Source organism: Bos taurus, chromosome 21, assembly GCF_002263795.3.
Source record: "Bos taurus isolate L1 Dominette 01449 registration number 42190680 breed Hereford chromosome 21, ARS-UCD2.0, whole genome shotgun sequence".
Lineage (NCBI taxonomy): Eukaryota > Metazoa > Chordata > Mammalia > Artiodactyla > Bovidae > Bos > Bos taurus.
Window position 1 is genome coordinate 21761340 of NC_037348.1, and position 19241 is coordinate 21780580.

General features: G+C 54.5%; 1 protein-coding gene across 3 annotated transcripts; it reads right to left on the bottom strand.

The window, feature by feature from the left end:
- Positions 1-6866: 6866 nt before the first annotated feature.
- FES (FES proto-oncogene, tyrosine kinase) lies at positions 6867-18317 on the bottom strand. Of its 3 annotated transcripts, none has more exons than XM_024981675.2 (19): positions 18232-18276; positions 17478-17699; positions 17120-17293; positions 15415-15511; positions 15103-15286; positions 12980-13117; positions 12786-12905; positions 12521-12643; positions 12202-12388; positions 11988-12071; positions 11309-11518; positions 10824-10946; positions 10143-10196; positions 9296-9414; positions 8876-8970; positions 8633-8756; positions 8248-8405; positions 8010-8132; positions 6867-7230 (listed from the first exon to the last, which is right to left on the bottom strand). In XM_024981675.2, the coding sequence occupies exons 2-19, from the start codon at positions 17688-17690 to the stop codon at positions 7088-7090; spliced, it is 2469 nt and encodes an 822-aa protein (XP_024837443.1). In that variant the 5' UTR covers positions 17691-17699; positions 18232-18276; the 3' UTR covers positions 6867-7087. The 3 variants fall into 3 exon arrangements, with proteins under 3 accessions (XP_024837443.1, XP_024837444.1, NP_001027471.1); XM_024981676.2 differs by having other exon boundaries at positions 18177-18276; NM_001032300.1 differs by having other exon boundaries at positions 6871-7230; positions 18274-18317.
- Between the last annotated feature and the right edge of the window lie 924 nt (positions 18318-19241).

Consider the following 19241-nt stretch of genomic DNA (forward strand, 5'->3'; position numbering starts at 1 on the left):
CATCTGGGTTTATAATTTTGCAGCATACTAAACCACACTAGTGAACATCTCTATGAATTCCACATTTGTCTTCTTTTAAAATTATTACCTCGGGACGTGCCTGGTGGTCCAGGGGTTAAAAATCTTCCCTGCAGTGCAGAGGACTCAGGTTCGATCCCTGGTTGGGAAAATAAGATCCCACGTGCCACAGGGCAACTACTGAGCCCAGGAACCACAATAAGACCTGGTGCAGCCAAAACTAAATAAGTATTTTAAAAAATTAAAATTATTACCTTAGGACAAATTTGCAGCTGTGAGGTTACCTGCTCAAAAGATTAGGACTGATAAGACTGATACTTGGCATTCTATTGCTCCCCAAAAGAGTTGTGCCAGCTTCCACCATCAATTACAAACTTGAAAATTGCTTAAGCAACTTTTTCGTTGATTAGCCAGATTTTCAAACCCACTTCATTGTTTTAACTCCCATTTCATTTATTACCATCAGAAACATTTTTCTAGGTTCATTTGCTGACATGCCTGTTGCTAAGGTGTTAGAGGTAATCTGGGTCCATCATCCTCTGTGTTTCTGTGCTTTGTCCTTGTAGTCTGGGAAATTTATCTTCCAACCTGCCTATTGAATTTTTCATTTTGGCAATCATAAGCTTATTTTCAAGAGCTCTTATTGGTTCTCTGGTAAGTCTTTTTTTTTTTTTTTAAGTGAGACACAACAAAGTATGTGGCACAAGTCTTGAGTATACTGTTTGATGAGTTTAAAACTCAGGTATAAATGAATATACAGGTTTAATCATCACTCAGGTCAAAACACAGAACTTTCTCATCACTCCCAAAGGTTCCCCTCTATCAAGAGGTCAAGGACTTCCCTGGAGGTCCAGTGGTTAAAAAGCTGCCTTCCAATGCAGGTGACATGGACTCGGTCCCTGGTTCTGGAGGATTCCGCAGAGCACATGCTGCAGAGCAACTAAGCCTGTGTGTCACAACTACTGAACCCGTGAGCCGCAGCTAATGAAGCCCAAAGGACCTAGAGCCTGTGTTTGGCAACAAGAGAGTAGGCCCTGCTTGCCGCAGCTAGAGAAATCCCAAGTGCAGCAACCAAAACCCAGAGCAGTCAAAAATAAATAATTTTTTTAAAAGGTCAAACATTCCCTAAGTGCAGCATGGTAGCTAACAGGGCCACAAATCATTGTGCACAAATCTCTGCATACACCTAGCAAGATGTGTCCACCATACTTCCATGAGATCCAGCTAGTAAGGAGATGATAAGCCCCGATGGATCCACACTGCTATTACTCACACAGACAGCAAAAGCAAGGCCAGCCTGGTGCCAGCTTCCCCGGCCACAGGATGACACTGAACCAGAGGGACCAGATGACAGGGAGCTTGATGGTAGGTCTCTCTGCAGCTGAGAAGCCAACTATTAATAACTCAGCTGCAATCAGACAACTTTATGACCTGCCGCTACACTCTAAGTTGGGGGAGAAAGGTGGGGCAAGGTGGAAAGGCCTACACTTCACTAAAACTAGGCAAAGGGATGAGAAATGGCTTTGTGGAATCTCCCAGAAGAAGGTGGCTCTTCACCAGGCTGCTTATCTCCCCCTGTTCCAGGAGGAATCATAGTGTGTTCTGACAAGACTCAAATTAGACAGTGGTCAAGCCTTACCTCCTGTGGCAAAGTCGTCAGGGCAGTGTATCAGAGCCGTTTCTAAACAGTCTGCCTTCCACCACCCTGACCTTTCATGTATCCAGCAAAGAATTCTTTTCAGGAGCATCAGTCACCCCAAGAGGTAGTCCAATTCATTGCACTGGTGGGAGCTTGCACCAATAGGAGCTTGCTGTCTATTTATCTTAGGCAACATAAGTTGAGAGGGACCACAGCTATGCGTCCCAGTAGGATAATCAGACCCACTTGCAGGTTAGACCACAGCCAGTCTCCTTATCTGTAGCCAAACCACTGTATCCCAGATGCTACTGGGGATCAACCGTAGAGCCTCCCTGTTTATGTCTCTATCAAGAGATAGAGTTAGGACTTCCCTGGTGGTCCAGTGGTTAAGGGTCTGCCTGCTGGTGCAGGGGGTACTCACTGCATCCCTGGTCTGGGAAGATTCCACACGCTGCAGGGCAACTAAGCCTGTGCACCACAGCTACTGAAGCCTGCGCATCCGAGAGCCCGTGCTCTGCAGCAAGAGAAGCCACCACATTTCCCTGCCTTGAGTAGGTATTGGGCTATCCTGTCTAGGGCAGTTTGAACTAGTTAGTTTTTCTAATGAGGAAGTCATCGATAGAATAATACCAAGGTGCTTCTAATGGGATTCCAGGCTACTCCATGTCTTGGTCTATCCACTGGTGGCAAATGACAGGGGAATTCAGGTAGACCTGTGACAGCACTGAAAAGGTGTATTGTAACCCAAGCCAATAAAGACAAGCTGATTTTCATTATTTGGGTATAATGGAATGTTTAAAAAGACATTAGCAAGGTCTGTCCTCTCAGAGCCCAGTAATGAGAGAGAGTTTTCAGAGGTCCTGGTGGTCCAGGGGTTGAGAATCTGCCTTGCAATACATGGCTCATGGGTTAGGGTTCCCATGTGCTCTGGAGCAACTAAGACCCCTTATGCTGCAGCCAAATGAACAACTAAATATTCAAAAACAAAACAAAAAAACAAGAGAGTTTGTCTTTATGGAAAAACTATCACTTTCCTCTTTTGGGACCCCTTGTATAATAACCAAACCCACGCAGCCTTATAGCAGCTTTCTCTCCTTACCCTGGCCTATAACGTGTTACCTTGACCTTTGCCGAGGTTTCCATTCTAGGAAAATGATTGCACGGTAGCTGAAGAGTTTCCCAGAGACATCCCCAAGAGCAAGAGAAGATTTGGTTTCAGCCTTGGGCTGCCAGGGTTGAGCAAACGTTCAATCTGAATTTGGGGTGGCAATTTCATCATCTACATTTTACCGCAGTTTTTTAAAAATTAATGGATAGGAAAATCTGCCATACAAAAAGAGTTTCTGTGGAACAACCAGTTAACGTATTTAGGAGTATACAACTTCACTCCCTGAAAGATTTGAGACAGCTTTCAAAAATATGTGTAGTACTAAAAGATCAGGGCCTTCCAGATGAACGAGCAGGTAAAGAGTCTGCCTGCAATGCCGGAGACACAGGAGACTAAGGTTCAGTCCCGGAGTCAGGAAGATCCCCTGGAGGAAGGCATGGCAACCTACTCCAATATTCTTGCCTGAAAAACCCCATGGACAGAAAAACCCCATGGTCCAGTCCCCCCTGGACCACGGACAGGAGCCTGGCGAGCTACAGTCCAAAGGGTCGCAAAGAGTTGGACACGACTGAACAACTAAGAACGCACGTTTCATCATCTGGGTATGCATGTCTCCATAATGAATCCAGACTGAGGTCACAGCGGACCAAAAGGAAGTGACTACTTGGCCACGTTGGCACTCAGCGTGGGGCCGAAAAGATCACATCCCCTTTTTGGAGCAAAGACAGGGCTCCGTGGGCTGTCAGGTCAAGTGTGGGCTAGAACTCTGGCGCAAGGATCCAGACAGCTCATTACTCACACCGACAGCAAAACCATGACCAGCATGGTGTCAAGTTCTCACCTCCCTAGTGCTATAGGCTGACACTGAACTGGAGGGACAGATGGCAGGAGGCATGGTGTTAGGCCACTCTGCAGCTGTGGAGCCAACTCTAAACTATGGCCAAGCAGTTGGAGGGCCTCGGGCCTTACTCCGTGAAGGGAGGGGGCCAGATAGAAAAACCTGCACTCAACTGAAACTAGAAAGATGGATGGGAAATGGTCTCCCACAATATAAGAAGGCTCCTCTCTAGGTTGCTATGTCCTCTTGCTCCAGGAATAATAGTGGTATGTTCTGTCAAGACTCCAGTCACCATGCACAAACCTTGCCCACGTGGTCAGTGTAGAGACATGCAAGGTTATAACGACACCAAGGCAGTGCTGACCACTTCTGCTGGTACCCCTCAGACAACCACTGTTTTCATTTCTCTATAGCTTAGTTTTGCCTGTGCTTGAACTTCCTGAAATGGAATCACAAGCACTGCTTCACGCAGAGTTTCTTTACTCTACCTGTCTTTGAGATTCATCAGTGTTTGGTGCATATACTTATAGTTTGTTCTTTTTTATTGCTATATAGACATTTGGGTGATCTCTAGTTTACTCTGGTTCTAGCTTCTCTCTCTCCTGAAACTTCAGTTACCTTGGAGTCCCACATGTTTCTTAGGCTCTGTTCTATTTCTTCTTCTCTCTTTATTAGATTAAAAGTGAAACTATTAATTGCTCAGTCATGTTGGACTTTTTGCAACCCCATGGACTGCAGCGCTCCAGGCTCCTCTGTCCATGGGATTTTCCAGATATGAATACTGGTGGTGGTGGTTTAGTTGCTAAGTCGTGTCTGACTCTCGGCAACCCCTGGGACTGTAGCCTGCCAGGCTCCTCTGTCCATGGAATTCTCCAGGCAAGAATACTGGAGTGGGTTGCCATTCCCTTCTCCAGGAATCTTTCTGATCCAGGGATCAAACCCACGTCTCCTGCATTACAGGCAGATTACTGTCTGAGCCACCAGGGAAGCCCTTAGTTTAGATGCTATAAATCTGACTTTAAGTTCACTAACTGTCTTTTGGTTAGGGAACAAATCCTGGGACCGTGTGTTTAGTCTGTATATGATTTTATCCTTTAGTTCTATGAATTTTTAAAATTTGTAATTTCAGAGATGACATTTTTCAGTTCTACCTGCTCCTTTGATTTTTTTAAAATAGATTCCAACCCTGTTGAAATTCTCTGTATTTGCATCTATTTTGTCCACTTTTTTCTCTGTTTAACATATTAAGCACAGTTATTTTGAAATCCTTACCTGCCAAATCCAATATTTGGATCATTTGTGGGTCTGCTTCTATTGTTTTTCTCTTGTATATTGGTCCCGTTTTTCTTCCTTTTTGCCTGTTTTATAATGTTTATCATATGTTGCATTTTGGGTATAAAAGAAGGGTAAAATATTATGTTATTCCTTTCCCCAACTTCTCCCCGAGGGTTCCCAAAGGAGCTAGTTACCTTGATGTGATCAAGCATTGAGCTGAGTTGGGGCAGAGTTACAGTTCTGATAAACCTCAGATCTGGGAAAGCCTGGCCAGTCTCTGTCTCTCCAAATCTTTCAAATTCTGCTCTAAAGAGATTTTAAAGTTAGCTCTTTAGCCTCCCGCAGTTTCAAAACCTGGCCAGTATCTTGAGGGAGAAATCAGTTTGTTTCAGGGCCCCTCCCTCTAAACCTCTGCCTTTCCAGCCCAGCCCCTGCCTGGTTGCCCACACTGCTCCAGAATGTTCCATGGGGGAAACTGGCTTTGTATTTTGGTTCCTCTAGGTGCCAATCCATAGCACAGTCCCTGTAAGCACCTTTTCTCCCCCTGCTCCCCAACAGCACTTCTTAATTCTGATCATCAGAGATGTCCCAGATCAGCAAATGTCTCAGGGAATAGAATACCTGTGCATCATCAGTTCATCTTGGAGGGGCTTTCTCCTCCTTGAAATTTTTATTCATATAGTCTTCAATTTCTTAACACTACTTGCCATTATCTTTAAAAACTGCTATCTTCGTCTGATGTTTCCTCTTCGCTGTTGCAATGGGAGTGGGGGCTGTGAGGACCTACCACATCCTACCCTGAAGCAGAAGTTCTTCATTTCCACTTTTCACCACTTCTAATGGAGACACAGTTTGAATTTTCACTTAGTCACACTCTAACTCGATTTCCTCTTGTTTAAACAAGTATTAGGCCTTTCACCTTTCAACCCTTTGAAACTGGATATCAACGGCTTGTTGAACTTTCTTGAAAGATGGTCATTTTTACCTCAAAATTCTTACTGCTTTGTCCTTTGGAGCTAAAAGTCTTCCTAGTTTCTGTTTTTCTGTTTGTTTATACTTCTTCTTTTTCTTTTTTTTTGGCTGCACCGCACAACATGCAGGATCTTAGTTCCTCAACCAGGGATTGAACCCACTTCAGGAGAAGCACACAGTCTTAACTGCTGGACCACCAGGAAAGTCCCTCTTTGTCTTTTTTACCTTCACCGTTGCTGCTAGAAAAGTTTCAAATAACCTTTTAGGTTTCGGGGGACTTAAGGGAGGAAGTGAGGGCCCCTCATTGCTCGGTAAACTTGTCTTGAGAGATGCAAAGCATTTTCTTTCTCTCCAGCCACTCCCTCCGCTCTGGGTGGAGCTCCAACTTTCCCTGACACTCTCCTCTTCCCTCCTGTGTCTCATCTGACTGTGGGACACAGACTCAGGGTCTGTAAACATTTATAAGCTAATGACTTCCCTGGTGGCTCAGCTGGTAAAGAATCCACCTGCAATGTGAGAGACCTGGTTCAATCCCTGGGTTGGGAAGATCCCCTGGAGAAGGGAAAGGCTACTCACTCCAGTATTCTGGCCCAGAGAATTCCATGGACTATATAGTCCATAGGTTTGCAAAGAGTCGGACACGACTGAGCAACTTTCACTTTCACAAACCTCAGCTGCCAGCCTTTACTTCACTCTGAGCTTCCAGACTTACATGTTGCACTTAGATCCCCACAGGCCCCTCAAATGCTTCTCCTAACTCGCCATCGTTCCCATAGCTCTGATCCTCTGCCTGGGCTCCTAGTTCAGAAATAACACCTCCATCTGGTCTGAAGCCTGCACATTGTCCTGGTCTCTCTCCCTCCTCCCCAAGTCTCACGTCCAACAGCTACCAACCACACCACGTCGGTTCCACCCTGGGAACGCTGCCCGTCCTCCTCCTTCCCCACGGCCACGGTACAGGCCCTCTGGTCCTCCTAAGACCTGCCCTCCAGAGGACTGCACATGCTGAGAGCACCTGATGAGCACAAATGGATTTATTATTTCTGCCTGGAAGAGGAAGCCCTGGAAGGAGCAGGGATGCAGGGCAGGCCAGGAGCTGCAGCCCTGCTCACAGCATAGAATCCAGAGGCTGGAGTCCAGGACGTCGAAGAGCTGTCCAGCAGAGTGAGCTGGAGCCCCGTTGAGGAGGTATGATGTTGCCCGCAGGGGCCGCTGGCTTGAGCAGTGAGGCCCAGCCTCACCGGTGCCGCTTTCGGATGCTCTGTAACTCCTGGTAGATGACGCTGAAGGTGGGCCGCTGCCCTGGCTCGTAGGCCCAGCACTGCTCCATGAGTCTGAACACAGCGTCAGGGCACAGCTCAGGGCAGGGCAGACGGCCCCCTGTGAGGACAAGCACAGCATACCAGGCATAAGGAGGGGGTCTGAGGGCCCCTGGCAGCCCCTGGGGACATGGCAGCTTAAGCTGCAAAGTTCTCCTTTTTTTTTTCTTGCAGCATTTTTAAGGAGCCCCCTGTTCTTTCCCAGAAACACAGAGATTCTAATCTCAAGTCACTGTGTGCTAGCTGTGTGACTCTTGTGAAATCTCAATTTCCGTCTGTAAAAGAGACCTTTTAATCCTGACCTCACATGTTAAGAAGAGTAAATGAGGGGCTTCCCTGGTGGCTCAGTGGTAAAGAATCCACCTGCCAACGCAGGAGACATGGGTTCAATCCCTGGTCCGGGAAGATCCCACGTGCTGCAGAGCAATTAAGCCCATGTGCCACAACTACTGAGCCTGTGCTCTAGAGCCTGGGAGCTGCAGCTACTGAAGCCTGCGTGCCTAGAGCCCATGCTCCCCAACAAGAGAAACCACCACAATGAGAAGCCCAAGCACTGCAACTACAGAGTAGCTCCCGCTCGCTGCAACTAGAAAAAAGCCCACACAGCCGCGAGGATCCAGAGCAGCCGAAAATAATTGAATACATAAAAATTTTCAAAAAAGAGTAAATGAAATAAAGGTATAGCCTGGCACATAACAGGGGTTCCCTGGATGGTACCTCAAGAATTGTCCTTACTGTGCCCCAGTGGGGAAGATAGACAGGAGACCTGGAAGAGTCCAGCTGGAGAGCCAGGAAGAGGGCCTGGCTCTGGGGCCACTGTCAGGCCACCGGTTCCCTTACCCTTTTCCACGAACTCCCGGGTCTGCTGATTGCTGAGGTTGGGGTAGGGGGAGGCCCCCAGGCTGAAGGTCTCCCAGAGCAAGATGCCAAAGCTCCACACATCGCTCTCGGAGGAGTAGCGGCCTGCGAGGAGGTGAGGCAGCGTGAGTGGGCTGCGCCCACCGGCCACAGAGGGGCAGGCGGTGGCACCCGTGCCCGGCCTCGGGCCTTGTGGCCAGCGTGGATCAGGCCCAGGTACCGTAGTTAAGGGCCTCCGGTGCAGTCCACTTCACGGGGACTTGTCTGAGACCCCCTGAGGCCGCGTAGATCCCGTCGGCTTCCTCCCGGGACATCCCGAAGTCGCTGATTTTCAGGACATTCTTCTCTGTCACCAGGCAGTTCCGAGCAGCCAGGTCCCTGGGCAAAGCAGGACACAGGGCTTGTGTGGCCAATGTCCATGTGGCATCTGCCAGCTGCCTGGCCAGGGCGCACTCGACACAGCCATGGGCCAGAGCTGCCCCTGCAACAATGCCTGGTCCCTTTGAGGCACACCCCACCTCTGGAGCTGGTGGCTGCTGGTGAAGGGGCAGGGGTGGGGGAGGGGTGTTGGGATGGCCTGCCATGCCCACCCCTCACCCCCTCACCGGTGAATGCAGCATTTGCTCTCCAGGTACTCCATGCCCGCGGCTGCGTCCCCTACCATCTGCAGCAGTGTCTTCACCCGCAGGCGGGCTCCCTCCGTCCGAAGGAAGGTCAGGAAGTCGCCCCCTGGGAGTGGGCAGTGTTGGTGGGGAAAGCTCGGTGAGCCTTTGGATGGGGGGTTTGAGACGGAAGAGACCTAGCCCAGCTGAGTGCCCCACCCCCAGAAATCAGCCCCCTTGGCTCACCCTGCACAAGCTCCATGACGATGTAGATGGGCTGTTTTTGGGTGCAGACGCCAATGAGACGCACGATGTTTGGGTGGCTGTACTGCTTCAGGATCCTGCGGGGTTGGGGGTGCTGCTTATGCTCCGCCTCGGGCAGGGGTGGGAGGGATCTTACACATTCGCTTCCCTAGCCCCTGGAGTCCCAGGGAAGGCCAGGTGGCCCGAGGGAGAACAGAAGACAGGCAGCAGAGGAGAAGAGCAGCTGACCAGGACGTGTGATTTCGGGTGGGTCCCCGAGCCTGGACCCTGCCAAGCTACGGGGGGGCCAGGACGCTTAAACAACACGGCAGAAGTCAAGCCCTTTGGAGGTCAAACGTCCTGCCATGCACTGGGAAAGTTGTAGTATGGGGGACCTACAGGGATGGGTGTTCTATCACCCACCTCGCTTCCTGGAGAAACTTGGCCTTGAGGTCAGGAGGGAGTGTCTCGCGACAAGATTTCACCGCCACCAGGGTGTTGTCTGCTCGCAGGCGTCCGCTAAACACTTCGCCAAAGTTGCCCTGAAACAGTCTGGGGTTCCTACCTGTCTTCCCTGGACTGTGGGCCTCTCCTGCACCCAGGAGCGCAGCCCACCCTGTCCCTACCCGCCCTTGACTCAGCACCACCCCCCCTCCCCATGCTTAGTCCTGCTCATTTTGGCTCTCAGTTCAGGGGGCCAAGCAGACATAGGGGACAGGCGGAGAAAGTCACCTCTGATTGACTACAGTCACTGAGACTGTGACGTGCAGGGTTCAAAAATCACTTTTGCTTGGGTTGGAAAAGCATTCTGAGTTTTAGGACAGTGGCTTCTTTCCTAAGAACGTATTGTATGTATTTATATTCGTTTATATTTGTTTATCTATTTATTTTTGGCCATGCCATGCAGCAGGCAGGATCTTAGTTTCCCGATAGGAATCAAACTTGTGCCCCCTGCATGGGGAGCATGGAGTCTTCACCACTGGCCCGCCAGGCCACAAGCTGATATTTTATAGGTCACATGAATAGAGCGTGTCTCACCTCCTTGAGGTGGGCGGTGGGTGGGGGTGATGTGCGTGCGTGTGAGGGGAGTAGGGTGCGGAGCTGGCAAAAGAAGCGTCTCTGGGGAGTTGTCAGGGCAGGCACTCTCCCCTCGGTTTCTGGCAGGATGGTGTATGGCAGTGGATGGACGGTGGACAGGGGTGCAAGCTGGGAATCAGATTGAGGGTGGGAAGGCAGGCGGCCAGGAGCTGGCAGAGCACACTCGACTCACCCGTCCAATCTGCTCGCCTAGCACCAGGTCCTCGTGGCTTAGCGCCCACTTGTCCTGAGGAAGGGAGGTGGTTGGAGGGGTCGGAGGTCAGTGGCGGGCACACGTGCTGGGCCCTACAAAGGACTGAACACCCCCCACCAACGCTGTGTCTTTCATTGCTTGGCATCTTGGTTTGTTGCTCTGTAAAATGGGGACTGGACCCAGGATCACACCTAGATGACTCGGGGACCAGACAGGCGCACTGAGTGTATGAGCACCAGCCTGGCATATGAGGTCCAGGAAACGGGAGTGATCTTGACGTTCCAAGCCTAGCGGGAGGCTGACTGGGCTCCCTGTATGTATTAATATGCATCCTGTATGTGTGTGCTAAAGTCGCTTACAGTTGTGTCTGACTCTTTGTGACTCTATGGATGGTAGCCCCACCGGGCTTCTCTGTGCATGGGATTTTCCAGGCAAGAATACTGGGTGGGTTGCCATCTTCTTCACCAGGGGAATCTTCCCAACCCGGGGACTGAACCCACATTGCTCGCGTCTCCTGAACTGGCAGGTGGGTTCCTCCCACCTAGCACCACCTGGGAAGCCCACATATGTAGATGAATTGCCGGGGACCTGAAAAGCCCTTGGCGTTAGGATCCTCTGTGGGCCTAAACCCGCAGCCCCTAGCCCCTGCCCCAGGCTCACCTTGGGCACGGCCCTGTTCAGGATGATGCCACTCTTCTTGGTGAGGGGCTGCTGGGAGCGCAGCAGGTGGTCGATGAGCAGGGGGATGCTGGGAAAACCATCTCCTTCCAGTCGGTACAGGTTCTGCAGGGGTGGGGGGACCTGGGGTCAACGGCCTCCATTGCTGGGGGCAGGGAGTCACTGAGCCATGGGAGAGGAGAGGAAGGAAGAGCAGTGGAGAGAAAGGGACTGCCTGGGGCGAGAGGCAGAGATCTGAGGGTGCACGACGAGCCTGCTCCCCCATCTTATGGGGGGATGCAGGCTGAAGGCTTAACTTCTGTTGGTTTTTGCAGGGATTGGGTGGTCTCTGCGGCCCCTTTCAGCTCTGCCGGGAGGCATCTAAGATATAGCAGCTCCTTTCTACCGCCTCAAGGTCATTCTCTGCTGAAGGGAAGGGGAGGGGAGGGGAGGAGAGGGAAGGGAAGGAGAGGCTGGGGTCCACTCACGTCAGCGGACTGGATGATGAAGTGCCGGGGCTGGCCGTCCCAGAGCACCGACAGCACATACTCCTGCTTGCCCTGGCTCTCCCGGACGAGGAAGTCCCCGGAATGTGTCAGGAGCTCAGCCACCTCTGTCCGCGGGATGGCCCCGTGGTACCACACCTGCTCATGCAGGGGTTTCTGCACCTCTGGAACGAGCTGCAGCGGAGGGGGGAGCTGGAAAGGCACGGGGGAGGAGCAAGGAGGAGTCGCTAGGCCAGCCAGTTGGTTGTGGGGGAGGTGTCTCTGGCTGTCTGCCTCTCACAGGCTTCCCGTCCTCACAAACCACCGAAGTGCCACATAGAGCCTCCTGCAACCCTCAGAACCAGCAATAAACTTGCCCAGGCTGGCCGACCTCAAACCAAGCTTTGCCTTGAACACCAGTCTGCAGCCTGCAACCACTCCAGGAGCAGGGAGAGCCCTGGGGTGACCGTGCCACACAACGTGGGTGATAGAGAAGAAGGGGTAGGCAGAGGTGACAGGATCTGGACTCCCAGGGAACAGAGGGGTGCCCCAGTAAAAGTGGCCTGGGAGGAGCCTTCAGTAACTAAACTCCGGGACTAAACCTAGTGGCCTAGGGAGACATCCCTGAGAGCCCTGGCCTGGCCCACCCCTTAGGGAAGGGTGGAGCTGTGGATCCACTCACCGAGAACTTGGGACGGAAGATTCCCGAGATGTGGCTTTTGAGGATCTCCAGGGTGGGCGTCCTTCCCCCTTCTCGCTCCTGCTCCTGAGGCCAGGGACAGACGTCAGCGGGTGGCCGGGCTTGGGGAGGGAGGGGGAGGTGAAAATGAGGCGGGCAGCCCCTGGGGGTGGGCGGGCAGGGCTGGCGGCATGGGGGCAGCCGGTGGGCGGCTCACCGAGGAGGAGGTGGAGTGGCGGTCGTCCTGCAGAAGCAAGACGGGCTGGGGCTCGCCGGGGCCCAGCCACTCCAGCTTGGCCTGCAGCAGCTCCTGCTGGGCCTGCAGCTTGGCCTGCCTGCACAGCGCGACCTGCAGCCCCTGCAGTGCCTCCTGCAGTGCCTGCTTCTTGCCCAGCAGCTGCACCCTGCAGGCAGGGGCGGGCAGTGATGGAGGGGAGAGAGGGGGTCAGCCTGCAGCTGAAGGCTAGGGGTGAGCCAGGCAGGCTGGATGGAGGGCAGGGAGGACCAGGAGGCCGCTGTCAGCAGGCCCCACTCACCGCTCCCGGGGGTGGGTGGTCTGCTCCTCATTCCAGAGCTCTCGCTGCAGCTGAGTGACTGCTTCCTGCCGACTGAGCACCGTCTGGGTGGCTGCGGCCAGGTCATCTGTCACCGAGGTCAGCCTGTGCCCGGAGGAAGGGCAGTGTGAGAGCCATGCCCCTCGGCTGCCTCCCTGCCAAGCCGAGTAAGCCCGGCAGGCTGGCCGCAGTGCTGCATGGGCAGCGTCTACCGCCCCCCTCGGTCCCCAGGAGAGCCCCCACACACGTGTGCTGCACGCTCTCCACTGTCAGTTCGTTCAGCTGCAGCTCCCCGGGCTCCAGCAGCTCAGTCTCCTCCAGCAGTGACTCGTCAAAGGTGACACAGGGTGGGATGTCAGGGGCGGACCTACGGCAACGGTGCCCGTCAGTGCCCGACAGTCCAGCCGCCCAGGCGCCCGGCCCCCGCAAGGAGGGGCTTACCCGTACTGCTGCAGGAAGCCTTGGTACTCAGCCTCCGGCTGGATGCGGGCCACTGCTGCAGCCATCTCCCGGTGAATGGTCACCACCTCGTCTTGCACCAGGCTGCTAATCTCCAGGTACTCCTGCAGGGTCTCCTTCCTGCCCCCAGACCAGACCCTGGGTCAGGGAGACCTCAGGCTGGACGAGGCTAGAAGCTTGGGGCCCATGGCACTGGATTTGGGCTCACCTCCCCCCTCCCCCATCACTGACCAATCAAATGACCCCAGGCAAGTCACTTAGCATCTCCCGGAAGTCATAACAAGGCCCCAGTGACCGCAGATGAGTGGAGCGTTTGGTGTGAGGAAGTGCTCGGGAAATGTGAGCTGCAAATGTGTCTGCTCTGGGCAGTCAGCCCCACAGTGGGGCTCCGGGGGCTCTGATAACCCCCGAAGCCATCACTGTGCTGACCCCATATTGATACCTCCAGTCCCAACACCTCCCAGAGCTTCAGTTGTCTCATGTAACCATCCATCTATTCAACACATCCCATTGGACATCTCTTAGACACCCAGACTCCACCAGCTGAAAAATGAACTCCTCTGGCTGTCCTCTGAACCTGCTTCTCTCAGTGCCTTCTCCACGTGGCCTCTGCCTTCCAGGGGCTCTGGACCAAGCCCCTGGAGCCATCCTTGACTGTTCTGTCCACACCCCGCTTCCAGTCCATGAGGAAATTCCACTGGCTCCACTTTCAAAGTACTTCCGAGACCGGACCACTTCTCCCCTCCATTGCTACTGCCTGGGTTTAGTGGCCGTAGTCTGTGGTCCGGATCACTGCAGTGGCTCCTGTCTGGTCTAATCCTGTCTTGCCCCCTTAAGTCTATTCTTAACTTGGCAGCCAGACTGACCTTAGTAAGACGGCTCAGATCCGGCCACTCTTCTGGTCCACTCGGAGCCAAAGTCCTCACAATGGCCTGCCGGACCCTCTATTATCCTCCTGCAGCCCCTCGTCTGACTTCCTGTGCTCTGCACAGGCTACCCTGGCTTCCTAGCTGTTCCTTGATTTCAGGCATTCTCCCACCTCGAGCCTGCGGTTCCCTCTTTCTAGTATGACCCTTCTCCAAACATCTGCCTGGCTCACCCTTGCACTTTTGAGGGTTTCCCAGACCATTCCCCTTAAAATAGTAAGCTCCCGGACTTCCCTGGTGGTCCAGTGCAGGTCTGCCAGTGCAGGGGACACAGGTCGATCCCTGCTCTGGGATGGTCCCACATGCCTCAGGGCGACTACTCCTGTGTGCTGCAACTCCTAAAGCTTATGCTCTAGAGCCCGTGTTCCACCAGAGAAAAGCCCTCACAGCACAACTAGAGAGTAGCCCCTGATCGCTGCAACTAGAGAAAGCCCTTTGCACAGCAGTGAAAACCCAGTGCAGCCAAAACTAAGTAAGTAAAGATAAAAAATAAATACATATAAAGAACTGTCTCATAAAAAAAATCCCAAAAAACAATAACCTCCTACCCTGCCCCCCTGCATCCCCATTTTCTTATTTTTCTCCATAACATCTATCACCTGTAACAGGCTTTCTGCTTTACTTGCTGATTTCCTTTTGTTTTTCCACAAATGAATAATCCTAGAGGACAGAATTTTGTCTCTATTTGAAAGTCTCTATTTGAAAGAATTTTGTCTCTATTCTCTGCTGGGTCACCCAGGAGAGCCTAGAATGGTGTTCAATACATATAATGAAAGTGAAAGTGCTAATCACTCAGAAGAGTTTCGTCCGACTCTTCTGTGACCCCATGGACAGAGGAGCCTGTCCATGGGATTCTCCAGGCATGAATACTGAAGTGGGTTGCCATTCCCTTCTCCAGGGGAATCTTCCTGACCCAGGGATCAAACCCAGGTCTCCCGCATTGCAGGCAGATTCTTTACCATCTGAGCCACCAGGGAAGAGCCCATACACATAATAGAACCCTGCAATAAGGGCCCCAGAATAATATAATTTGGATGTCAACTGACTGGCCCAGGGCTCATTTGCACGTGATTACAAGACTGTCAGTTTCACAGGGTGGGGTTTTCTGGACCCTGCCTCTGGGCGTTAGGGCTGTGGCGGGCTAGGTGGGAGCAGGGATGGGCGGGGCTGTGGGCTCACAGGATGCAGGCCATCTCCTGGTGCAGGTCTTGCAGGGACTGAAGCAGGCTGGGCAGCATGAGCCGGTGGTGGTGCTGGTGATGCAACTGTGCTGCCCGCACGCCCAGGACGTAGCGGTTGTGGTGAGCAAAGAGCTTCCACAGGCTGCGCACATACTTGTCCTTGGCCTTGTCACGGTCCTTGTCTACCAGATCGGGGGAAGGAAGTGAGGGTTACCCAGAGCAGAGGCCTAGGCAGCGCCCGCTGCCCCGTGATACCTGTGGAAGGGCCCGGGCTGAATCCCCACCCTTTTCAGGGAGGGAAGCCTCGGACCTTTGCCGGCCTCCTGGTACTTGCGCCGGGCCTGGGCGCTGTCCCGTGCCAGGGCTCGGTACTGGCTTTTCAGCTTCTCAATGTCCTGGCTGTGACTCTGGAGAGAGAGGAGGGATCGGTGTAATTCAGCAGGTCCCTGGAGGATTCCTGCCTAAGGTGCAGCCCTGGATGGGGCCTGTGGTCCAGGTGGGCAAGTGCTCCAAGCCCATACTTCAGGAAGGACCTGGAGACCCCTGAGACTTAGCCGTTGCTGTTGAGGTTAAGGTCAGAGGAGCTAGGCTAAGGACAGGGAGGCTCTGGGGGTGGCAGAGAGCTGGACTGGGCAGGCGACAACTGTCCCTCCTTGGCCTAGAGTGGTATCAGGTGGCAGGCGTGTGTGTGGGCTGTGCAGAGCTCCACGCTTAGAAGGACCTGTGCTTGGCTGAACGCCGTTGATGCCATCTTGAAATTCTTAATTATTTGTTGACAAGGAGCCCTGTATTTTCCTTTTGTACTGGGTCCCCAATTATGTTCCTGGTGGCAGGAACAACAGATGGTCAAGATTGGATGAAGACCCTAGTTCCCTGCTGATGCGCTGGGATACTCAGAACAAACCCCACCCCTCTCCTCTGAACCTCAGCTTCCTCATCTGCCACAGAGCGAAGTGCACAGACTAGATCAACCTTTTCCTTCAGGGCCAGAGCGGAAACATTTTAGGCTTATAGGCTGTGCAGTCTCTGTTAAAATTGCTCGGCTCTGGCATTTTAGCTCTTCAGTGCTATTGTTTAGTCGCTAAGTCACGTCCGACTCTTTTGTGACCCCCATGGACTGTAACCTGCCAGGCTCCTTCTGTCCATGGGATTCTCCAGGCAAGAATACAGGAGGGGGTGGCCATTCCCTTCTCCAGGGGATCTTCCTGACCCAGAGATCCCATCCGCAAATGCAGGCGGATTCTCTACCACTGAACCACCAGGGAAGCCCTAGCTCTTTAGTAGCCATAGTATGACAAACATATGGGCAAGTCTGTGTTCTGCTTACACTGCTTACAAAAAGCAGGCTGACACCTGAATTAGGTGATCTCCTGGAGAGAGGGATGACTGGGTGAAGACTGGCCACCAGGGGCCGCTGTGGGGCCACTGCAAAGCTGGGGTTTGCGCTGGGAAAAGGGGTGTGGTGCAGACGGCTGCCCAGCACATTGAAAAAGGCTAAAGCCTCCACGTAAATAGCTCCTATCAAACAGCCTCTAGACCGAGGAGCTGGGCAGGATTCAAATGCGGGCAGGCCCACTTCACAGCCCCAGTCCTTAACCTCCGAGTCAGGGGACCACGCTGCTGCCTCGTGGAGTCCCTGAGTCCCTGGGAGGAGTGAGCCTTGGGCCAAGTGCCATCCCTCTCTGTCTCCCTCAAGGGCCAGCTGGTGCAGTGCAGGAGATGAGCACCCCGCCTTGGTCCTGAGCTCCTCCCAGGCGATGGCTGGATCACTCATCCTTGTGCTTCCCAGTGCTCCTCTGCCCTGGCACACAGTAGGGGGACAGAAAAAAGAACAGAGGGGCCCCCCGCCAAAGGCCAGTCCTAGCTGCAGCGGGAAGGAGGGAAGGAAGCTGGACCTTGCTCTGGGGGCAGGCCTGTGGTCAGACACTTCCACTTCTTCAGGAAATCCAGGGGTTCCTTGCAAAACCAGCCCTCTAGGCTCAAAATGTAGGCAGGGAAGACAGAAGCCCACCCACCTTGGTGAACTCCTGCTGCAGCTGCTGCCACTGCTCGTTGTAGGTTTTGCGCAGTTGCTGGCGCTCCCGGATCAGCAGGCTCAGCTTGCTCAGGGGCCCTGAGTTCAGGTCCTCCGCGTGCTGCCTCAGCACCCGGCTCAGGCCCTCCGTCTGGCTGGTGAGCTCTGTCCAGGACTGCAGTGGGGAGGGGCAGGCAAGGCAGGGAGTGGGGAACCTAGCTTCCGAGGTGGGCCTGCCAAATCTCCAACCCTCCCCAGCGGGGGACTCCGGGAAATGGAAGGGGCAGGCGGACCTACCCAGGCACCCATGGGAATTTGCTGGTGGAGGGCAGGAAAAGGGGGGGAGTCTAGAATCCCACCTGACTGATGAGGCTGTGCGGGCCGATGCCCCGGCTCTGGCCCCCGCTATCCTGCAGCGACATGTGGTGAAGCAGCCCGGCATATTCCCTGTCACTCTTGACCCGCTGGGCCATCCATTTCCTCATGCCCTCCAGCAGCCGGAGCTCGGCCTCCTGCATCTGCTGCACGGCCCCGTGGCCCTGGGGGTTGCACAGCTCTGAAGAGAAGCCCATAGTGTCGTCCTGGGGACGGAGAGAGGAGAGGCCACCACTGGGGGTGAGTAGCTGGAGATGGACGGGGCGGGGGCGGCGGGACAGAGAGGCGAGGGGCTGAAGAGCCACAGACAGGCAGAAGGTAGACACTTGTCCCCCTGGAACGCTGCGATGGGTACGAAACACCGCCTGGCCTGGGAAAGCTGTCGGTGCTTCCCGTCCTGCCCCTCCCCACTGCAGTCCCAGGTGGAGGCCTGATGCCGGAGGTCTCCTCCCCAGGCCTGGAACAGAAACCTCCCCCAGTCTCCCTCCCTGGATCTTTCCACCCAGCTCCTGCTGCAGGTGCAAGATGTGCACTGGGCCCTCGATAGGGCCAAGGCTGCCCCGGCAGGCACCCCAGGCGGCCACCCCCCACCCCCACCCCCAGCCCCTACCCTCCCGTGGCCCCTGTTCCACCCTGTCCCATGTCCCTCTCTCTGATCGCCCGCCAGGCCCCTGCCCAACCACCTCGCGGGTTGGCCGCCACCTCCCGGGCCTCGGTACAGGTAGGTACAGGCATTACCGGTGCGGGCAGCTGCTCCTGGGCCGCCGAGGACCGACTTACACTCAGGCCCCACACCGCCCGGCCAGTTCCTGATTCCGCGCTTCCTCCTCCTGTGGTTTCAGTTGGCCCAGGCCCCGGGGCGGGCCGGCCAAGGGGAAGGGGCGGGCGGGAGCCCCGACGCCTGCCCGCCCCCCCTGCCCAGCGCCGGCCGCTGTCTCAGCTGCCGGCCACACGGGCCCCGCGGAAACGGAAGGGAGGAGGGGGCTGGGAAAGAATGGCCCAGAAGAGAGCAGTTTGCGCCGGGCACTCCCCAGGGCCCAGACAGCGCCCCGGGGAACAGCAGAGGGTGCTTGGGGAGCGCTAGCACAGGGCAGGGCTGTGGCCTTTGCAGTGGCCGGGAGGGCCCGGGGGCCCAGAACCTAAGGAAGGGCAGGCGGGCAATTTGAGCAGCAGGCCAGGGACGCCCCAAAGAGGCAGGGGGAAGGCTAGTCCAGGCCTTTCCCACCCCACTGGATTCCCCAAGGAGGGCTCAGGCGCCAGCCTCTATTTGAATAAAATTTCCTAGTAAATATCCCGAGGAGAGGCCTACTTCTCAGGCATGGATCCTCGTGGAACTGGCCTGGCTCCTCTCCCCACCACAGGCAGGGGTTTCCTGTCCCATGGGAGACCTGGGGCAGGAGAGGGGCCTGGGCCAGAGTGTGTGTGTCAGGGGTGGGGTGGGGGGTATGGCACTTTCAGTGTGGGACTCAGGTTCTCCCCAGCAAAGCCTATCTTGATTCAGTTAGGCCCCACCAGAGGCCTCAGCCCTACAGCTGCTGGCCTAGGTGCTTCAGCCAAGGGACACCCTGAGCAACTGGACCCCGGGCCATCGCTCTCCACCCAGCTGCAGCCAAGGCCTATGGCGGAGGAAGTAAGTGCTCAGCTGCTTCCACTCTGGGGCTTCATCTGTCCCACCCCTGGGGCTTGTTGCCAGCTACTGTCCCTTCCACACCTCCTAAACCCCTCGGGAGATTGCCTTTGGGCAGCTA

Coding starts and splice junctions, on each gene's coding strand:
- FES (XM_024981675.2), bottom strand. CDS start 17,690: ATGGGCTTCTCTTCAGAGCTGTGCAACCCCCAGGGCCACGGGGCCGTG. Junction 15,512..17,119: donor TGCAGCAGGAGTTCACCAAG/GTGGGTGGGCTT, acceptor CTCTCTCTCCAG/AGTCACAGCCAGGACATTGA. Junction 10,947..11,308: donor TCATCATCCAGTCCGCTGAC/GTGAGTGGACCC, acceptor CCACCCCTGCAG/AACCTGTACCGACTGGAAGG.